At 40.4% G+C, this 21,595-nt stretch overlaps 1 protein-coding gene across 12 annotated transcripts in view; it reads left to right on the plus strand.

Annotated features, from left to right (window-relative positions):
• Positions 1-19,601, plus strand: part of LOC109479912 (agrin-like) — a 119,947-nt gene extending 100,346 nt beyond the window's left edge. For 2 of the 12 annotated variants that reach the window (XM_019781960.1, XM_019781971.1), the window contains exons 13-38: positions 312-554; positions 973-1,115; positions 1,403-1,526; positions 2,487-2,519; positions 3,445-3,543; positions 3,859-4,020; positions 4,613-4,756; positions 6,122-6,261; positions 7,247-7,355; positions 8,364-8,393; positions 9,162-9,296; positions 10,242-10,466; positions 10,862-11,054; positions 11,421-11,636; positions 11,840-12,084; positions 12,529-12,666; positions 13,037-13,280; positions 13,841-13,952; positions 14,439-14,465; positions 15,433-15,549; positions 15,932-16,124; positions 16,673-16,769; positions 17,300-17,323; positions 17,917-18,138; positions 18,738-18,847; positions 19,191-19,601. In XM_019781960.1, coding sequence (XP_019637519.1) covers positions 312-554; positions 973-1,115; positions 1,403-1,526; positions 2,487-2,519; positions 3,445-3,543; positions 3,859-4,020; positions 4,613-4,756; positions 6,122-6,261; positions 7,247-7,355; positions 8,364-8,393; positions 9,162-9,296; positions 10,242-10,466; positions 10,862-11,054; positions 11,421-11,636; positions 11,840-12,084; positions 12,529-12,666; positions 13,037-13,280; positions 13,841-13,952; positions 14,439-14,465; positions 15,433-15,549; positions 15,932-16,124; positions 16,673-16,769; positions 17,300-17,323; positions 17,917-18,138; positions 18,738-18,847; positions 19,191-19,342 — 3,677 coding nt within the window. In that variant the 3' untranslated portion in view covers positions 19,343-19,601. The remainder of the gene's footprint in view (positions 1-311; positions 555-972; positions 1,116-1,402; positions 1,527-2,486; positions 2,520-3,444; positions 3,544-3,858; positions 4,021-4,612; positions 4,757-6,121; positions 6,262-7,246; positions 7,356-8,363; positions 8,394-9,161; positions 9,297-10,241; positions 10,467-10,861; positions 11,055-11,420; positions 11,637-11,839; positions 12,085-12,528; positions 12,667-13,036; positions 13,281-13,840; positions 13,953-14,438; positions 14,466-15,432; positions 15,550-15,931; positions 16,125-16,672; positions 16,770-17,299; positions 17,324-17,916; positions 18,139-18,737; positions 18,848-19,190) is intronic. The other 10 variants (XM_019781965.1, XM_019781961.1, XM_019781962.1 and 7 more) reach the window with 10 other exon arrangements.
• Positions 19,602-21,595: the final 1,994 nt, after the last annotated feature.

Below are 21,595 nucleotides of genomic sequence, written 5' to 3' on the forward strand. Positions count from 1 at the left end.
CCCTGAATTGTGTAATTGATTTTTACAATAAGTTAAAAAAACAAGACAGGACAGGTAAACAGAAAAACACACTATATACAAATATGTACAAACACCATTCACTCTGCTATATGCATGCAAATAGCAGGCATAGGTTTTCAAATACATGTATCAGCCATTGTCACTGGCATTGAAGAGTCTTACTGCACAGTGAATGAAGGACTGTTTCAGGCGCAGGGTCCAACAATTACAGAACAACTTACATGACTGTTTTTCATGGACTGTCATATCGTGATGAAAGTATTTAACACCACTCTGCCTGACCCCTGCAGAGGACATGGACTGTGGCGGCGCTCATTGCGGGCCCTACCAGGAGTGTGTGGACGACAAGTGCCAGTGTCCCACGGTCTGCCCGGCGCGCTACGACCCGGTCTGCGGCAGCGACGGGATTACGTACAACAGCGAGTGTAAGCTGGCGGTGAAGGCGTGTCAGGACGGTCTCTCTGTGGTGGTGAAGGCGCCAGGCCCGTGTGAAGATACAGTTGAAGTTGAAGGTTCAGGGTCCGGATCCGGAGGTACGGGTTACAAGATACAAGATGGCTTTTATTGGCCATCACATTGTTGCACACTGAATTCAAGGCCACAGCAAGTAATTTTAATGGATGACATCACCTGATTTTGGAAAAAAAAAAACTAGCTGTTGAAAATCATATCTTTAGGTTAACAATATTCAAAAAAGATTCCAAAATGTTGGATCTGTGCCATGACTGCCACTTTACATGTATAAGATGACATATAATTGATTTGATAAACACAGGATTAGACTGGTCTAATGATTTGCAAGTCATGAAAGATTTCAACTCATATAGTATCAACACTAACTTACTAACCAAAACCACATTTCCAGCCAGACAGACCAGCTGCTGTAAGCTCGGTAAGGTCTTACTAACCTGTAGTACTTACTGCAATCGATTGACTCTTGAATTCCGCCAGAAGAACCAGAGGGTTCTGGGACTGGGGATGAGGAGTTTGATTTCTGTGACGAGGGAAGCAACTGTCGCTTTGGTGGGAAGTGCATGGACATGGACCCTGACTCGGAGGGGGAGGAGTGTATCTGCGAGATCAAGTGTTCTGGGGTAAGTTTGGGGGTTGTACATGTGTGTGTGAAGGTTAGTGTGTGTGCGTGTGTATGCATGCGTGCGTGTGTGTGTTTGCCTCTGTGCCTCTGTGTGTCTTGTGTGTGTGTGTTTGTGTGTGTATGTGGGGGGTGAAACATGAACATTTGACTTCTTTTTTCATCAAGTATAATATGGTTATTGAATAATAGCATTGGAGGATAATATGCTTTTAGATTACTTTTTTACATGTACAAAAATGTCATACTAATTCAAATAACAACTGTATTCCTCCTTGTTGTTTCTAGGATATCAAGCCTGTGTGTGGCACCGACAAAAAGACGTATGAGAACGAATGCCGCCTGAAGCTTGCCGCCTGCACTCTGCAGAGACACATCCAAGTGATGAGTAACGGTCCCTGTCCTGACAGAGGTACATGCCTGGCAACATCTTTAATATAACATACATCATGCTTTCTTCTTACCGTAACAGTAATCATTATAATCTGACATGTCTTGCTCAGCCTGCTTTTTGCAGCTACTTCTAATTCTCTTAACTTTCTCAACTGCTTTTCTTCAATCTGTACTCGGTACCATTGACTCTCCATACGGAAAAGTAACAAACGTCATTATTGGTGATGGTCTCAGATGCTGAAAAACATTTCTCTTAAACTGCAGGACATGTTACCAATTTCCGCCATTCCTCGTCTTTCATTTGTTATACTAAACGAACAACCATTAAATCTCTGAACTCCAGAATCTCCATTCTTTTTAAAATTTAAAAGACCTTTTAATCAAGAGTTCTCTTAACTTTGCCAGCTCAAATGCTCATTCGCGTCTGCATCACATAAGGTGCCTACGGTGGCCTATAGTGTGCATGCCAGTGGTGGTGAAGTATAGATTAACCATTATCTGTCACAACAAAATACCATAAAAAACTGCTGACACAACAGCTTTTTTTCTCTAAGAATTAAACTAGCGGCAAAAACAACTGCCGAGTCATTCCAATTTTATTGATAATAGCCCCAAATTCTACAAGTTGTATTTTACAACAAAATTACTATCGTCTATACTTTACAAATGCGACAATCAAAGGATTAGCATATCAGAATGATGTCCAATGCTCAAAAGTTGTGTCAAAGTGCCAAAGTGTTTTTTTCTGAGGCTAGACCAGACTGCAAAATGATATTGCTGAAAAGAAACTGTCTATCAACAAGCAGGCTCCAACAAGAGCTTAAGTGATGCCATATGTCAACTAAGCTACTGTAACAGTAATGTTTGAAGAGTAAAAAATGTCAAAGGTAATAGTCTGTGTGGAGAGTCATTGTTACCGTGGGAACTGACACACCCACCTCATCTTCTTCTCACTTGTGACCTCCCATTTGCATCCTAGTGAAAGTGTTTCGGCAACAGTTTTTCTCGGATGGTAAGTGTGTGTTCTCTCATATCCAAGGGCGCTAATAACACCCATGGGGAGATGGAGGGCCTTGAAGTACGTTTGCATGAATGTACAAAGGCCCTAATCACTTAACTTTGTTTAGATTTTGGTTCCTGTAATAGAAAACTAGCACAGATCTCTAGATAATTCATTCAAAAGAAGAAGAAATACAGTTTTAAATAAGATCGCTGTCCTTCCAAACACAAGTAGAGGCTCTTGTGAAAGAATACATTACTACATGTAGAATATTTAAAACAATAATCATGCAAATAATCCTGAGAAAATTGCACAGTACAGTTGTTCTGTCGATTTTGTAGTTTTGTAGCAGCAGTACTCAAGCCCCTCCTCCCCCGACCCCCGCTTGTATATCCATAAAGTGGGAGGTGTGTCTTGGTTAAGGGAAGTAGACTGCATGAGATGGGTTCTTCTTCCCCTGAACTCTTCTGCCATAGCTGCTTCTCCTAATATGTTGCAGTGTTATAGTATGTAAAAGCTTTGTAATGTAAAGCTGGCTGTTTTATGAAAGAACAAATTTCTGCTACCATAGTGAAACATCATACAATGATATGTGCCAGGAAGGACACTTAACTCATGTACATTCAGAGAGCAACCAGATCTCTAAGCATGCTTTCTTTCTAAAGCCAGACCATTCTCCAGTTGGTACATAGAAAATACATGTAAGATTCCAGACCCAAGGGATTGCAATACTGAATATGCAACATGGATGCTGATGTCTTTAGATATTACTTTTAATCATTGAATATTAGATATTAAATTTAAATGTTGAATTTTGTCCCCTATTTTGAGTATGGTCAAACATGATATTGTTCGGAAATGTGTTCAGTCAGCTAGACAACCAGTCCCTCACCTTGTGTAAGACTATCATGTTCATGGTTTGTGTGCTGTTCCCCAGTCCCCCCTGCCCCTCAGAAGGACTGTAAGGAAACCACCTACAAGTGCTGTCCTGATGGCAAGACTCCTGCAGCAGGGGCTGGCTTCGCTGGCTGTCCAAGTAAGTCTACACTAATCTTAAACTTACTGCTCTGTTTACTGTCGCAGCCAAAAGGAAGTAAAATCATGAAGTTTTTTGCGGTACAAAAAACAATGTAGAGAGGTGGCCATCATGAACTGAAGCATTCTTCATCCAACTTTTGTAGACTTTAAAAGTTTGTGAAACTACACATATTACTGAAACATGGTAATTGATATGTTATGTATTTGTGTTGAAAATTTTGTGGTCAAGTCGCCAGATTTAAGCCCTGAGTTGACAAACAATCCTTATGGTACTGTTTCTTTAACTTATAGATTTTGTATTTGCGTCCGTTAGGTGTGTGCAAGTGCAACTCTCTGGGCTCCTATGCACAGACGTGTGACTCCCAGTCCGGACAGTGCAGCTGCAAACCTGGCGTGGGCGGCAAGAAATGCGACCGCTGCGAGCCGGGATTCTGGAACTTCCGCGGCATGCAGGATGGAAAGATCGGCTGCACACGTGAGTCATTAACACAACAATTCAGCCTACACTACTTTGGACACCAACATTGCATTGATTTTGATTTTCAATGTATATCTGATGCCATATATATTTAATCAAACCTGGAGGTCTTGCAAGGAACAATTCTTAGTCTTGATTCATTGAAATGCTTGGTGAAAATTAGACAAACTTTTTCCTCTCTTCTTAAGGTTCAGTTGTTTGTTGCTATTAAGTGAAAAGTGATTTTGATGTGCCAATACTGATGTTGGTATCATGCAGGTGCAGCTTACAGTTGTAAATCGTTTTTGGATGTTTGTACAAATGCCTTTGATGTCTTGAGCACAATTGGTCCAGCTTTCAAACCTTTCTCTTCTCCTGCTTACCTACCGCATGGCATCGTATTGAGTATTGCAGCAACGTCTCTTTTCCTGTCGTTTCGCACAATGATTTTCCCAGATCAGTGGCAGTTACATCTGCAGAATGGCTGTTGAGACACCAATTGTGCAGTCTTGTAGTCGTGTATGTAGTAGTAGCCAGTTGATTTCCTTATAATTGTGCACAGTAGGCAGTTTTGTTTGATGTGCATGCCTTGTGGCTTTCACCCTGCCAGCATGCGAGTGCTCTAAGGGTGGCTCAGTCCGTGACGATTGTGATCAGATGACCGGCAAGTGCGTGTGCAAACCCGGAGTGTCAGGAATGAAATGTGATCGCTGCCGCAAGGGTCAGGTCATGGGACCGACGGGCTGCCGAGAGCGTGAGTCGTCCTGCTTTTCCTGCAACTTTTCTTCTAGCCACACAGTCCAGCCAAGCACACCCAATGCAAAGTGGTACCTTCCAAAGAACATTGGTGAAGACCTCCTCACTATTCAGAGCAGGGGTCGATGTCATCTTCTGTGTACTGAAACTCTTCAAACTGGTACCTTCAGAAAAACTTTGGTGAAGACCCTCTCACTATTGAGATTAGGGGTCATTGTCATTTCTTCTTTAAAGTCAAACTCTTCAAATTGGTGCCTTCCAGAAAAACATTCATTTTGGTGAAGACTTTCTTACTATCAAGAGAAGGGTTGATTGTCTTCTTCCGTAAAGACACCTCTTCAAATCAGTACCTTCCAGAAAACACTGGTGAAGACTTTCTAACCATTGAGATTAGGGGTGATTGTCTTCTTCTGTAAGCACACCCTCTTCAAATTGGTACCTTCCAGAAAAACACTCGTGAAGACTTTCTCACTATTGAGATTAGGGGTGATTGTTTTCTTCTTTGAAGACGTGCTCTTCAAATTGGTACCTTCATCTTCTGTAAACACACCCTCTTCAAATCGGTACCTGCCAGAAAAAACTTTGGTGAAGCCCTCACTATTGGGATTAGGGGTGATTGTCTTCTCCTGTAAACACACCCTTCTAAGAGTGGTACCTTCCAAAAACCCTCTGCATATCATTGGTGAAGACTTGCTCACTATGGAGAAAAGGGATGATTGTCTTGCTCTGTGTGGACAAAAGAAAAGGTATCTATTAGGTGATTCCGCTAGAATAGACGCTAACTCTGCTTCTCAACTGTCGGCTTTAGTGTGCATTATTTCTCTCTTTATCCGACTTCACCACTAATACACACACCTATAGGTAACACATGTATGTTTCATTGTGTAGATAGGTTTGTTCATCATTATTTCATTAGTTGTAGAACAATCAAAATATCAATACAAATATATTCTTGCACCACCTTTCCACTATAGGCTGTGACTACTGAGCAACCAAGTATTTGACATGTTACTCAAATTTTCATAGCTGAAGTACATTTTGTCTATCTTGTTCTTTTGAATGATTCTTGAACATTGTGCATCATACATATATTTAAATTATCAAGTCAAGGGTGGCAGAAAGCCAATTTTGGTTGCTCAGTAAACGACTGCCATCTAGTGGAAAGGGGGTTTTACAATCTAACAGTGTGTACAGTTTAATCAATTTCAACTTGATCAAAGTAATCAAACATATTTTCTAAAACTAACAATGTCATCCTAAAGGACTTTGCTTGCCAAGTTGTGAGAACATTCTGTTTCATTCATTGACCCATGATGCAGTTCACCTCTTACCCATAATATGCTCTTCACCCCTGATCCAACAGCGACCCAGAGAGAGCCCGAGGTGGCTGAGTCATGTGACCAGCTGATGTGCAAGTACGGGGCCGTCTGTAAAAAGATGAGCCGCGACGTGGCACAGTGTGTCTGTCCCACAGAGTGCAAGAGGGGTACCATCGAAACTAAGGTATTGAACTCATGACAATTCCTTGGGAAACTAATTTAAAACATTTTGCATGCAAAGAAGTCTTGAACAGTTACTAATTGACTCTACTAATTTCTGTGAAGTACATGTAGTCTCATGTTCCTTACCGATATGGGCAATGTTACCAACTATACATTGTATGCATCATTTGTGAATAGAAGAGGATGCTAGTTCAATGGAATGTGGCACTACTCCAGCCTATCTTTTGACATAACTTCCTTGCTTACATAAATGCTTGAATCCTTACTGTTATTTTTTGAAAAGATAGTCCTTGGCGGTAGAAGTGCTTGCATATAGATATACTTTTTTTAACACAAGTAGAATAATCTTCCTTATAACCTTCTTGCTTATAACATTACTTACAACTCTGCTTCTGTACTCTGTATGTGTACCTACATTGTACTGTTAAAGTAACAAAAAGGCAATGTTGTTCAGTGGTTCTTGTGTGCTGCTTCTCTCTGCCTGTCCTTGCTGTTAATGTTTGTGCTCTGTGCTACCTTCTTCACTCTTACACACATCAGATGCCAGTGGATTGGAGGGTAAGTCTTCAAACACAAGCTGCTGCTTTTAGCTCTCTTGTATATACATTTGTTACATGTATGTGACTAGTGAGAATAAGGAGGTACTACACTGTACATGCTAATAGTATTGTTGGACATTGCATGGTCTTTGCTTTTGGTGTGAAATTCTTTCTTTCCCTATTATGATATAGAAAGTACTAATTGAAAGATTGACTGAGAGATGTCTTTATTAACATGGATTAGGGTGTTGCTGGGTCGATATTTGAAGCAATGACTTTTAGAAAATTGAAGGGCTGTTGACTTTTAACTTTCTATATTTGCTTAGCAAAGATTTGTGAAGTATTTCTTTTAGGTCTGTAAGAGCAAGCAAGAGACAACTGCAGTTACATTTTACTTTGAAAATTAAGGATGCCTGAACAAATTGTGAACAAATTCCAATTTTACAGGTTTGTGGGTCTGATGGTCAGACGTTTGCGGATGAGTGTCAGATGAGGGTGATCGCCTGTCGCTACCAGCAGGACATCAGGGTGGCATATGCAGGGCCATGTAAAGCAGGTGAGTTAACACTGGGGAGAATGTGCACCATGATCAGTGTCACAAGTATTTATAATGTAGCTTACTCAGGTCCCTGTAAAACGGGTTTAAGTTGACAGTGGGGAGAATATGCACCATGATCATTGAAGCATTGGTGTGAGAACAGTACAACCTAGGTCATGGCCACCCAAATTGTACATCATGTTAGCTGTCATGCTAATTATGTGCAGGGAGAATTTATAACACCATCAGGATTTGTAAGGGCTTTACTTAGCTACATGTAAGGAAGTGTTATATATATTGTATGGATGGGACATTTAGGAAATAGGGCAGTTCAGAAATTAAGAACTCGAGATAGTGGAATAGCATTGACAAGGAAGTCATGTGTACATGTACATGTAATTACATGTGTGCATTGTTATCCTTCCATGAAATATCACTTCTTAAGCATGACTGAACATTTGTATGTGTGATTCTCACTGTAATCCATACCTCATTGATGGCAACCATGCATCATAAGGTACAGTACTGGCCAATTCTCATCATATCCATAATGAGAGTCAACAGTGTGCAAGTCAATGTCTCACAGTTACATGTTGACCAGTGCAAGGTGTCATCCATTCAACAGAAATATACTTTTCATCAATAAGAAATATTGTGAAATCTTTTTACTTCTCATTTCGTATTTTCTGGGAAGTATCTAATACAAATCAGTTGAAGTATGAGTTACCACGGTGACCCAGTATTCCACAATATGGCCCTGGTGCTTTTAAGCGTACAATCATTGTTACAGCTTCCATACATACATGTAAGCCTTACATTCAAACAACTTTCACTTTCATTAACCAATCTGTACTGTACTGTATTCCAAGGTGCCAATTATGCAATATCCTTTAGACTAAAGAAAAGCATGAACCTTTAGCAGATACCTATACCTGTGCATACCTAAGGGAAAGTCTTTCATCTTGAACTGTGATCTATGACCTCTTACCTGTGACCTCTAACCCCATGGTGGTGGTTTCTCTGCAGATGTTACGACAGCGGCTGTAACTCCCACAGGTGAGAACTGTGTGTCTCTGCTCCAGCTCCGGTTTCAATTTCCTGATTTTATTTAACTTTGCTGCAAACTTTGCCTTTCATCAAACTCATGTGTAATTCTTCGACATGATTAACCTTATAAAAAGGATGAATGAAATCAAGAATATATTCACTTATGAATTTGCTTTCATTGACAACTTTTTTAAAGTTTGATACAAATTTTGTCTTTTAAAGTTATAGTAATGAAATGGTTTGTAGATTCTCCTACGAAAGGTGTATGAAATATCAAGTGAAACATTAAAGAATTGAAGAACAAATTAAAACTGGCAAAGTATGCAGCAGTATGAAATAGCTTTTTTCAATTTAATAAAATTTCTATTTACCATAGATTAAAATCTCTATTTCACAACATATTATTACCTGTAAAAAGTACTCTGCATGCATGGATGGTGTTCTTGATTTACATTTACATTTAGCATAGCTTTATGATGACCTGTTGCATGACCTTTGCTGTTGTGGTTGTTTGACCTTGCTTTACAGTTCTCTTTACTCACAGGATCTACTCCAGCTAATGACATTCTAATAGTCTTATTAAAAACGAAACCTTTTCTTATTCAACCTTTCTAAAATCTCAAACTATCTCTCTTCTCTAATTGCAAACTTTGATAAAAATTTCTCTCTTCCACTCTTCTTGCCCTCTGAACTCTGCACTTTGACCTCTAACCCTTGCTGCTGTGGTGTGCGGTGATGGGTTGTCTATCCCTGCCCTGAAACGACCCCTCTGCTCAGGTCGCAACACGACATGTCCTACCAACCTAACACGAACCCCTGCTTCAGAAAACGCGACCGACAAACCTAGCATGCCCGAAGGCACAAAGGAAACCGTTTTGCCAACTGAGTCCACTCGTGTGCCCCCCACGAGCGGTGAGTGTGATGTTCCGGTGTGTAAACATTGGGCGACAGAGATATACAGGCACAGCGACTAGATGCAAAGGTGCACAAGAAAAACTGTTCCTTGTTTTTCCCACCTTATAGGTGCAAAATTTCTATCATAAGCAACAACATCTGCAAAATTATAAAATTTTTTAAGTCTTGCGACCATAGAATCACAACCAGAAAAGTAACATCCCTTCTTAACATGTTTGTTATGCTGAGAAGTGACAGAAATTTGTTTAAAAATGTTTCTTTAATCCCCAGTTGCTTGCAGTAAGCAAGGTTGCCTTGTGGCCTTTGTTATCCAGACGTTGTGCCAGTATTCTGCCCGTATTGATTCAGCTAACCCAGCCTCACCCACCCCCAACCACTGTGTCCCACTCATGACTCAAACACCCAAACCACTCCTTCCAAAACTCCTGTTGAGAAAACAGTGATTAGTCCTCTTTAAAAATCCTAAATAAATCCCCCTCACCCATTTCACTTCCAACTAGCCATTAGTGTAGCCTGGGTGTCATCCTAGTTAGTTTACTGGGGCTCCAATACTCTCCCTCAGCCAAGCTAGGTAAACAAACTAAGATGGCACCCAGGCTACCATTGTTGTCCCTTCACCTCCTGTTTCCCTGTAGACCCCATCTCACAATTATCCAAACAGTTTGTTCAGAATGCTCTTCATGATTCATCAGTATTCTTACGTAGTCAAATTCTTTATTCGACAACATTGTCATTTTACATGTACATCATGTACATGTACATACAGTTGCTCCTCTTTGAAGTCATTGATCATTTTTGAAGTCCTATTACATCTTCTGGCCTTTTTTTATCTATCACGTTTATACAACACTGAGGTTGGTTGAATCAAAAAACCCTTGGGAAGAAATCAGTGTGGCACAATCCTTGACAAGTATACATTTTCCTTCCCTCGTGAATTAACAGCATCGGTAAATCTGGTCACACCGACAAAGAAGATGTCGACGTTCCCGCCGCTGAAGACGACGGAGAAGATGCGGCCGCCGGTTACGGTGACGCCTCCCCCGCCTGCGCCCACCCCCTGTAGCAGCGTACCCTGCATGCATGGCGGGACGTGTAAGAGGACCAACGACGGGAGGAGCTTTGAATGCTCCTGTCCGGCTGGGTGGACTGGTCCGGTGTGTGAAGAAGGTAGGGAAGGGTTAACTTGATGTTTTGTACGTTGTGGTAAATTTTGAAAGAGTATTGTACATTTACAATGTACATGTAATATGGTACATATGTGAGTGTTTAAAACTTGTTGTCACTATATGTCTTGTGCAAACTTAAGCTGAATTGTGCTTTAGCTTTGATGCATAAGGAATTTGAATTTTACATGGGAAAAGAAGCAACCACACAGTTGCTACAGGTTGTCTTTCTAATACAGTCCGATTTCTTATATAGCAAGTTTATATATTTCAGAAATAGAGTGATAAATTCTCATGTCATCACTGTCAACTGGTATACTGTAATTTACAGTTACATTTGTAAGCATGGGAAAATTCATGCCTTAAATTTAAACCTTGTGGGGTTTTTTTTGTCCACAGAGGTGTTCTTCTACCAGCCAGCTTTTGGAGGAGACTCCTACATTGCCTTTAAGACCATCAAGGTGTTCCTCAGCGGGACCATCATGTTGGACTTCAGGTACACTGGAAAGGACGGTCTCCTGGTCTACAACGGACAGAAGAGTGGAAAGGACTTCATCTCTCTCGCTATCGTCAATGGGAAACTCCAGTTCCAGTAAGCTCCTTTTAAAAATGTAGCTGTTAGAGATAGCATCAGTGACAGATATAGACAGTTGTAGAGGTCTTGTTTCAAACTTTGTAAAGTTTGCTTTGGGTCTACCAAGACAAAAGTTTTACCAGTAACGTCATTCCTTGTGATAGAAAATATGTCCCTTAGGATCCCCTTCACTGATATACAGTAGCTGACATCTTAAAAGTCAGGCACATTTTAAGAAACAAAGAAATGTATAAGACAAATGCGCTTCTTTTTGGTGCAAGGATTAGAGACAAATGATAATAGAAATCTGACTGATTTGGTTATCATTCTGTGTCATTCTTCCTTAGTCATACTAACAAAAATGACTTTGACCTTCACACACAGGTATGACCTTGGATCAGGTCCTTCAGAAATCATCCACTCCCTGCCGCTGGAGCCCAACCGCTGGTACGCGGTCACCGCGTCTCGCGTGAAGCGTGACGGCTACATCCGCATCGGAAACGAGCCTGACACCACCGGAGCCAGCCCTGGGGCGACAACAGGCCTGAACCTGGATGATGACTTCTATGTGGGCAACATCCCGCCAGAGGATAGAGATAGGTAGGCATTGTATTAAAGGCTTACTGCTACTGACTTTCAATACACTTTGATATAGAACTGTTTCTTTACATCAGATGCCCTTTTAACTGTCCTTTAAGTGTCCTTTAGCATTTAGCCTGCTGAAGTCTTTTGGCATCAAATTGTAAGTGTTACAGTCTACAGGGTTAGGCAGCAGAGAGAAACCATTCTTACACTGTTTATAGGGTGTACCAGCGCATCGGCGTGACTGGTGGGTTCAAGGGCTGCATCCGCGAGCTGAAGATCATCGACCAGAAGGGTCAGGAGAAGATGTACGACCTCCGACCTAACGGCAAGGACATGATGTTCGGGGTGGGTGTGAGCGAGTGTGGGTCGGACCCCTGCAAGGCCAAGCCGTGCCAGAACGAGGGACAGTGTGAAGTAACCAACGATGGGAACTTCAGATGTGTCTGCAAACAAGGCTTCCATGGTGAGAAAAAATTGTAGCTATGCTTTACAGAATTTTTGTCGTGCGTAACAGTTTAATCCTTCCTTTGTAATAAAGATTGAAGCTAAAGTAAAGGTTTTCCAAAATCTCTTTCCCATTTCTACTTACCTATGTAGGACAAACTGAAGATTGCTGAATTGCTTACATGTATTTGACATAGCACCGAAGAATGGGCTCTGCAAGCCCTTCAATTTTATAAAGATTTGCAAAAAAATGTCTAACCTTCACGGACATATTTTCAAATAGAATTTATATTTATTTACTGCTCTTTTGTTGATCTATATATATATCAAAGGATTTATATTCCATGCCAACATTTCATGGAAATAGATGTTATATGGATATTCTCAAAACTTCTGCCTGATAAATTGACACCTTTCACCCCAAGCCCACTGTGTATAATTTTCTGTGACCTTTTCACCCCAGGTCCCCTGTGCGGCCATGCTGCCAGTGACCCCTGTGACCCTGACCCCTGCCACCCCGATTCACTGTGCACAATGAAGCCCGAGGGAGGCTTCCAGTGCAGGTGTCCTGTGGGCAGAAGGGGGATGCTCTGTGATGAAGGTAGGACTACAGATAGTAGAGATGAAACAAAGAAAGATATCAGAAATAGAGAACAAAGAAAGTATGGAAGCCATAATCTTAGAAAGACTTGCAAATAGAATGCAGCACTTTTGTTAACCTAGCACATTATTTCCTGCCAAAGAGTTTCAATAGATAGACATGAATGTTTGACTACAGATATTACAGAAAAATATGAAGAAAGATCTCAGAAATAAAGAACGAAGAAAGATACAAAGTGGTAATTGCTAATAACAAAAGTGAAAATTCTAGGTGTATGATAATTTTTGGTTTGTTTACGACCTCCATGACAGTAGACTTCCAGACACAGAAAACAGTTTTAAAATTCAAGTCTTTCATTCTTTATTTCCAGAAATTGAAGATGCTCAGACCTTCATCCCAGAGTTCAGCGGTAACTCGTACATCCAACGTGCCGGTCTCACCGCCGTCAGCAAGTCTCTGAGCGCCGAGGTCATCTTCTACGCCACCAAGAACAACGGCATGCTGCTGTACAACGGACAGAAGACCGACGGGAAGGGAGACTTTGTGTCCTTGAACCTGAAAGATGGATATCTTGTCTTCAGATTTAACTTGGGCAAGGGTCCTGCAGATATCAGGTAGGTGTCACCTGAAATCCTAATGTAGATATTAGATGAAATCCTATAATGATGTTTATTGCATATTCATGCCCTTCCGGGCTAAATGCACTGGATGATAGAACATATTGGATGATACTAGTTACTAGTACATAGGGAATTGTATAAGAAGAAAAACAAAACAAACAGCTAGTGTATACTATAATTCATCTAACTCTAGAGCTTACAATAGCTTACTAGTTTCTTCTCTCCTCTTGAGACATGCGTATACGAATTCACAGAGTTTCTCAATCACCAGGTGTAATGTAATGTAGTGTAATGTATAATGATGACTTTTATTGCACCTTAAAGAGATAAAAAGAACATGCTTACGTGTATGAAATAGGGAAATAGCTTTTGTACAAACCAACACAGCTCATTTCTCTCTTTGCTCAATCTACATTCTATAACAAAATGGCATTCATCTGTTCTAAGTTACTGTGTACAGATGCAGGTGTGAAAGGATTGTTCTTACTCAGTGTACCGTTTTTGAAAACTTGAGAACTTTTCTTGATATCTTGATTTTTTTTCTGTGATCACAGATCGGAAGATCCCGTCACCCTGAATGAATGGCACGAAGTCAAGCTTGACCGCAACCTGAGACGAGGGCAGATGACCTTGGATGGCAAGGTCGTGGGCACAGGAGAGTCACCTGTAAGTTGCCTTGTTATTCACAGACCTTATTCCGTTCCTTGTCTTGGTAGTAGAGGTAGACTGAGAAGTTACTCTTTCTTCAGCTGTACTATTAGTGAACATTTCTTGCTTGAACGTGATTGCATCTGAGGCATGATTGTAATTCATAAGAGAAAATAATATATAAATCATTATGTACTTATTGATTTACTTAAATATCCTAGAGATCTCTTTTATTCTTCAGCACCTATTGAGTACAATGTAAGTTTTACTACAAAATCTGTCAGTAGTTTTGTCCTTGGTACTGAATCTGTCATTCAATCACCTGACCACCCCTATTCTGAAGTACATTGTACCTTGTGTAAGGTAGAGTCCATGCATTGGAAGGAAAGTACCACTTCAGAAATAGGGGAGGCCAGCTTCTGTTGATCCTCTACTGTATCTCATTGCTTTGCTTTTTTCTTGCTGCTAATGTGACTTGTTGCTTTCTCCCCCGCTACACAAAAGGGTGGGCCATCCAACAATGTACTGGAGGTAATGAGGCTTACCCCTCATCTGCACTTTGATTGGTCAGGATATATCACTTTCAGAAGCCTCAAGAGCCTCTCAGCCAATCACGAATGACCGTCTCATCCTTTAAAAATCTGACCCGAGTACATGTATAAATGATAGTTAGCATTTTCTTAGTTTACTCGTAGCTGAAATTCTCTATTTTCTGACAAAATCTACATGTGCAAATGCATTTTTTAGTTTTCTTGTAGATGAAATTCTCTCTTTTTCCGACTGTGATCTATAATCTGACTGAGTAGTTAATTCCTTCTTTACAATCAAGTAGTTATCTTAACGATCTAGAGTTGAATAGACATCTCCTGAGGCTTCTGAAAGTCATCTATTTGTGACCACATCTTGCCATTCCATTTTGCAGTCGAAAGCCTAACCCAAAGCTGCAAACTGCACCCGCTGTGGAAAAGACGCTTCACTATAATCTGCATGATAGAGATGCACCACGATAATTCTAATAGCATGGGATATTTATTGCATGATTTTGTGGTTGATAAAATGATGTGCACTGTTGTTTAAATCATGTACAATCGTTAATCCCACTGAATGAATACAACATTTGTAATAAGCTGCAACGATTGCTAGAGGTACAGTGTAGTTGATGTGATAATGCTCTTATGCAGTTGCATACCAATCAGTGATAATTGTGCTTGAATCACTGAATGTCCTCAGATTGTTCAGTACAAAAATGTGTAAGTCTTACGTAGAGCTTGAGCTTGGCTATGCATGGCTTTACGCCGCTTGTAAGGAAACTGTAACATCGCCATTGCCCGCAGTTGTCTTACAGTTGGCAAAACATTTGACCTGCATACAGTCCCTTGAGATACAACCAGAAATCCACACATACACACATGAAGGCAAGGTTCGCTCAATGTATCGTCTTTTCTGGAGGTCAACGGTTGAAAAGAATGGAACCCAACATTCCCATGATCCTTTGCAGGGCACGCTGTCCCAGCTGAACCTGGGTCTGCCGCTGTTCATCGGCGGCGGCGAGGATTACTCCACCTTTGCACGGGACGCCGACATCACCACCGGATTCACCGGCGCCATACAGAAGGTGGGAGATCAGTGTACAGGGTTTAAAATACTGGGTTATGCAGGTTAGGGCAGGTAAAATTTTAGCTGTATTTTTTATGTTTATCTGCACCTAACCTACATTGGTTCATGTACCAGGTTTATATGGACCATGGAACACAAGTGAATGTGGATTTTCTGTATTGACTGTTACCATCTAGGAAGTATAAAAGAAATAATGGCATTGGTTTCTGAACAGGTTTAGTGTTATCCATATAAACTTCCTAAGTTCTGAGTGGTGCAGATAAAAGTTGTCTGTTGCAGGTAGTTCCCTGTTGTTCCTGGTTGTTCAAAGGTTTTACACTTTCTCATGGAAAATAGCTTGTCAAAACTTCACATCAACTCAATGTTGTTCTCTTTCGTAGCTGGTCATTGCAGGCGCGGTGGTTCCTGATCTTGTGGACGGCGCTCTCGCTGCGGTGGACATCGGGAACTTCGAGAAGCACAGCTGCACCAGGAAGAACAACCCGTGTAAGAACGGCGGGGCATGCATGCCCATGATGGCGGACTACAAGTGTGACTGCTCCGGTGGCTACACAGGGAAACGCTGTGAGAAAGGTATGTAACATGTATAAGCCATATCTGTTGTAAATGTTACGTTACTTAGTAGTGTATTGATTATATAGGTTTAGGTTAGTTTCTCTGCAAGTTATTCTAGATGTAGTTGCCTTAAATCTGCTTTGAAAAGCTTGAATAATATAATAATTATTTTCTCTTTGAGAAAATTGGAAGCAAAAAGGCATGTCAAGTTGAAGAACTTCTCTCTTGGCTCTCATAAACAAGCGGTTAAAGTGAATGAAGTGAATAGATTTAATCATTCACCAACCTGATGAAATTAGTAATGGTTGTATAATAAGGTATACCCTTGGACAGGATATTCTACATACATTAATAGTACTGATAGTATATTATTAAATTTGACAGAGTAGCCTACTCTTTACACTTTAGGGTCACATGTTTTTAGAATTGGGTATCAGCCTGCATAGTTCAGTTGCTTAAGAAATATAGAGCAAATTATAAAGGTGAATGAAATGAGGAAAAAACAAAAGATGCTTTTACAAGAAAACAGAGTTATGTTCTGATTGTTGTCATGGTTTGATTGACAGCTCCCAGTTTTGGATCAGACCCCGCCCCCCTGCGACTGGAAGGGATCAGTCTGGACGGGACAACCAGCCTCAACTATCCCAACGCCATCAACAAAAAGTTAGTGTCACTCACTCACTCCCTCATGCTTTCACACTGCAACAAGTCTTGGATTTCTTTCTTTGTTTTGGGTTTAGAGAACCTTTTGCAAAAAGCTATCAAACTATTAGAAAAAAATCTCTCTTCTCTTGATTGAGAATCATGGAACTGTAATTTTAATATGGATTGCATAATCTGATCCCTGTTCTCTTTCCCAGAACCAGTGCTTGTATAGTAACTTTGTTCTTAATGTGATGTGGTGAAGCTGTCTTAATCTCCAAGCAAATTTAAGTATACAGCTCATCCTCAGAGTTTTATTCCAGAAAACTAGGAGGATGTGAAATGGTACATAAACAGGCCTATAACACAGAGCAAGAGCTGAATCCTTACATCTGCTTGGAGATTAGAGCTTTCCTAGACATGCTAGAGTATTTGCCAGTGTGACACCATGCTGCTCCCCCTCCCTACACTGTGAACCTCATGTGCAGTACACATGTATGTGTCTAAACTTGTTCACCTCTCTCTCTTCCTCTCTTTGCTTTGTCTTCAAGGGAGTCCAATTCTATTCGTGAACAGTAAGTCCCTCTCCTTCCTCTTTCTTTTCTCATGATTTGAAGCTTCTCTGATCTTGTACATGTACATGTACCTATTATGAGTTATGGCTTGCACACCCTGATGAAACAATATCACATCTGTCCAGAAGTCATGACAGTCCATAAGAACCTCAGATGGTGCAGTCAGCCTTGTTTGAATCATTTTATTGTTTACACTTTGTGCACAGTGATGCTGTTGCTCCTACTTTGCCACAGTTTGTGTCTCAAAAGCTGATGTGTAAAACACTATTTGTACCTTGTATCTGTAAGCTTGTGTTGTGTGTTAGATTGTAACCTCCAGGAGTACATCAAGACATTCAAGTAACTAGCTGGGTTCCATTCTGGTTACTGGTTACGACTATGGAAGCAGACCTAAACTGACCAGGATGGTACCCAGGCTATTACATAGTAGACCAACAATCATAGAAATTGTATGGCAGTATCCCTTTTGTGGCAATACAGTTCCTTTATGTGGTGATCCAAAGCCTTCAAAGTATGACCTTTCCTTTTACTGCTGTACTGCTGTACTACTTAAATAATTTTCATTTTTTCTTATTCTGACTTTTAACCTCTAGGGTGCCCAACCAGGACAACAATCACTTTGAGGTGACCTTCCGCACGACCTCTGACCACGGGCTGCTCCTGTGGAACCACAAGCCGGGCGGCGGTGACTTCATCGCCCTTGCCATCGTGGGCGGGAAACCCCAGCTGACCTACAAACTGGGAAAACAGCCCTTCACCATCGAGTCTCCGATCAGCGTGAACACAGGGCGCTGGATCACTATTGTGGCTGACAGGTGGGTGTTTCATCCTGTCTATTAATATCATATTTTTTGTGGTTTCTTGTGGAACCACACTGACAGCTATTCTTCCAGGATAGGGTAGAGTACATAAGAATGCATCATAACAATACATCAGCATACAGACATAACGTTACATTACATACAGTTATTTTAAAGAGACAAATGTTTAACATCGTAATGTAATTTAGTTTGTGGAAAGAGGAAATAGCCTGGGTGCGAACCTCCATAGTTGCCGCAGGCTCCCTAATGTCGCTTGCGGCCACTTTTAGCTCTGTGGTAGCCAGCGACATTAGGCAGCCGGCAGAAACTACGGAGGATGGCACCCAGGATATAGAGGAAAATTTTGATAATTAATATTTGTGTAGTTGTATACATGTAGTTATACTGTTTTACAGTCAAACCATATATATATGCGCATGGCCTGCCACTAAAGAGATCACAGTATGTATAGCTACTGTTGAAAGGATTCTGATGGCTTTACTTTAATCAATGGAAAAAGTATTTTAAGAGACAACCAAAACAATGGCCACTTCTTCACGAGTACTGTACTTGTTCTGTGCATTGTTCTGATTATTATGTCTGCTGGCCTCCAGGACCAAGCGGGAGGGCTCACTTGAGATTGTGGGGGTGAACGGCTCCATTCAGAAGGGAGAGTCTCCACCTGGGGCCTCCCAGCTCAACACTGATGGAGTCCTCTGGATAGGTATGTACATTTTATAGTGGTTTAACAGTATAACTGCCATCTAATTTTGCAAGCTTCAGCATGTACATGTATTTGTAAAAGTAGCACCATTGTTTAAAAACAGATCTTATATAGAAAGAATGCCCCATCCCTACATGGTTGCAATAATACTAGTAGTTAAGAAAATCAACACCTACAATGATACGAAATTTTTAAAGGTATGGAAATTTTTGGACAGACCGACAGGAATCTCAAAATCCTTGCTGTATGTCTCATTTTTTATATCTTTTTTAGCTATCACTCCATCATAACTTTTAAAATGATGTTTAGTTAGAATTTTTCATTATTTCATTTTTTGTTCCAGGCGGATTCAGCGGTGCTCTCCCCAGCGGCCTGCCCTCTGAGTACAACTCCGGCTTCGTAGGCTGCATTAAAGACGTGAAAATCGACAGACAAGAGCTAGACCTTCTACAGAACTCCATAGAAAGAAGGAATCTAAAGCCCTGCAATGGATAAAAAACATGTCTTCCCTGGGGGAGGGTAGCTTATAGCTTAGGTAGAAGCTCATGCCGGTTTTATACCTTGTATATGTATTCACCACACCACTATTGGAGCTACAATATTTTGTTGCAACTTGGGGTTAGACTTGGGTTTCCCTGCAAAGGCCTGTAGTACAGTTTTATCGCGATAAATTCTACTATCTTCCCCAGTGGGGTTCGGATATTGAGCGCTACACGTTTGACACGGAGTCTTGAGATGCAGGTTCAAAAGAAAATTTGTTGTGGACCTTCAAAGCCAGTTTAAAAAAAAATCAGCACTTCCTCTAAGCCAGGCCACAGTTTTGGATCAGTCAAAACGTATGATATACCTACAAGCCACTAGAAATTGGACAGAAATGTGCATACTTAAACCAGCCCAAAACTGCTCTTTTGTTTTGACAATTCCTGCCATTGAGGCGTGGGAGAGATAAAGAGAGTTGTAGGTCCTTCGACATGCAGAAAAAGAGTCAAAGTTACCGAGGATTTAATCGATGTACATGTACAGTTGTCTTTCTTTTGTCAAGACCAGAATAACAATGTGTGGTCAGTGTGACGGTGCTATTTCTTGTTACTTAGGGTATTCTTTCCTGAGCTCACTTGTCTAAATGGTTTTAATTAAGCATAGTCTTGATCTAGTACTACATCAGTATGGTGGGCATAATTAACAAAGTTTATTAGTCAGAGTTCTCCATGTTGGTACTTACTGGCACGACCCTTATAGGGGCTCAGAAAAAGTCCTGATACGCTCACGTTGTTACTAGATTTATCCTGCAACATTTTTACTACTAGTGGCTTGTAGATTGTATTTATGCTACAGTTTGGTCGGCCTCAGCTAGCTATGTACAGGTGCATTCAAGTCTTCTAGATACGGTAGTCTTTGATAGCCAATGCTATAACTCATAAGCAAACATGACATATATAACATTTAGCTGTATCTAGGTATCTTGGAAATTAAGGACAATTTGGTGAATATATTGTGATCTGGAGAAACTAATCTGTGAATATATAAGCCATATATTTATATGAAATTCTACTATGTGATTTAGTTTGAGTGTTGATAGAGAGTGGATCACTATGTTATACCGTAACTCGGGAAATCTTTGCAACTCTTGCTCATATCTCTGCTTTAGCTCACATGTTTCCTGCTAGAGATTGAGCTGTGAAAAAGTTAGCTGTACAAATTGAAGGCATTTTTGCCTAGTTTGATGGAATATAGAAGCTATGAAGTACAGTAATGTGAAGAAATTGTGTAGAAATTGAATTTTGTGTGAGGCACACTGTGAGGTTGAATGTATGGAGTTTTTTATTGTTTAAACCTTTTTTCTTCAAGTAAATTTTTCCCGAGAAATAGATGTAGTTGTGGGATTTGGTTGCAACAAAATACTTGTTTTTTCTTTATTCTTATAAGTATCATAAGCACCAGACTGTATGTATTATATTTTTCCCTTCATGGATTTTGATGATGTATCCCTTAAAATTGATGAGTTAGTGATTATTGTTTGTTGTATCTATAGTCCTAGAAATCGTTCTAATTACTCCAGTCGTTTGGTGACAGATATTGTGACCATCAATCCATATTTCCATAGTATCAAAATTTCCATTGAAATTGAGTTGTACTTGTGACCATGTTGAGAGCTTACAATTGTCATTGGTCGGGAAGAAGTGGGATCTTCCAACATGTATTTGAAGATGTCTTTCCATAATACATTCCTTTCAATAAAGCTTTCATGATGTTTTATCGATTATTTTGTTTGCTTTTGTCTCATACCTACTAAGCCAACGATATTACCTACCATATTACCCAACAACCTGTAGACGGTCCCACAGCGACACCTGTCTTACATTGTCAGTACTGCAGTATACATCCGTACTAAAGATTACACAAACATGGTAACTTTGTCGCCGTGCATAGCTGAAGTACGGTTAAATTTGCATGGATCAAAAGCGACTTCTAGCAGTCGTTGAAATTATTGCAGTTCATAAATAATCTGTACAAAAGATGCCACAAAAATCGATGTGTGACGCTGAAGTTAGCCTAAATTAGGGTTTCATAACCCTAAATTAGGGTTACATAACCCTAAATTAGGGTTACATAACCCTAAATTAGGGTTTCATAACCCTAAATTAGGGTTTCATAACTTAATCATGTTACTAAATAACATAAATTAGTGTAACCCTAAATTAGGGGTAAACCTCAAAAGCAATTCCCTAGGGAATGCATTCGTGCAAT

This window comes from Branchiostoma belcheri, unplaced genomic scaffold, assembly GCF_001625305.1.
Source record: "Branchiostoma belcheri isolate BF01 breed outbred unplaced genomic scaffold, Haploidv18h27 scaffold5, whole genome shotgun sequence".
NCBI lineage: Eukaryota > Metazoa > Chordata > Leptocardii > Amphioxiformes > Branchiostomatidae > Branchiostoma > Branchiostoma belcheri.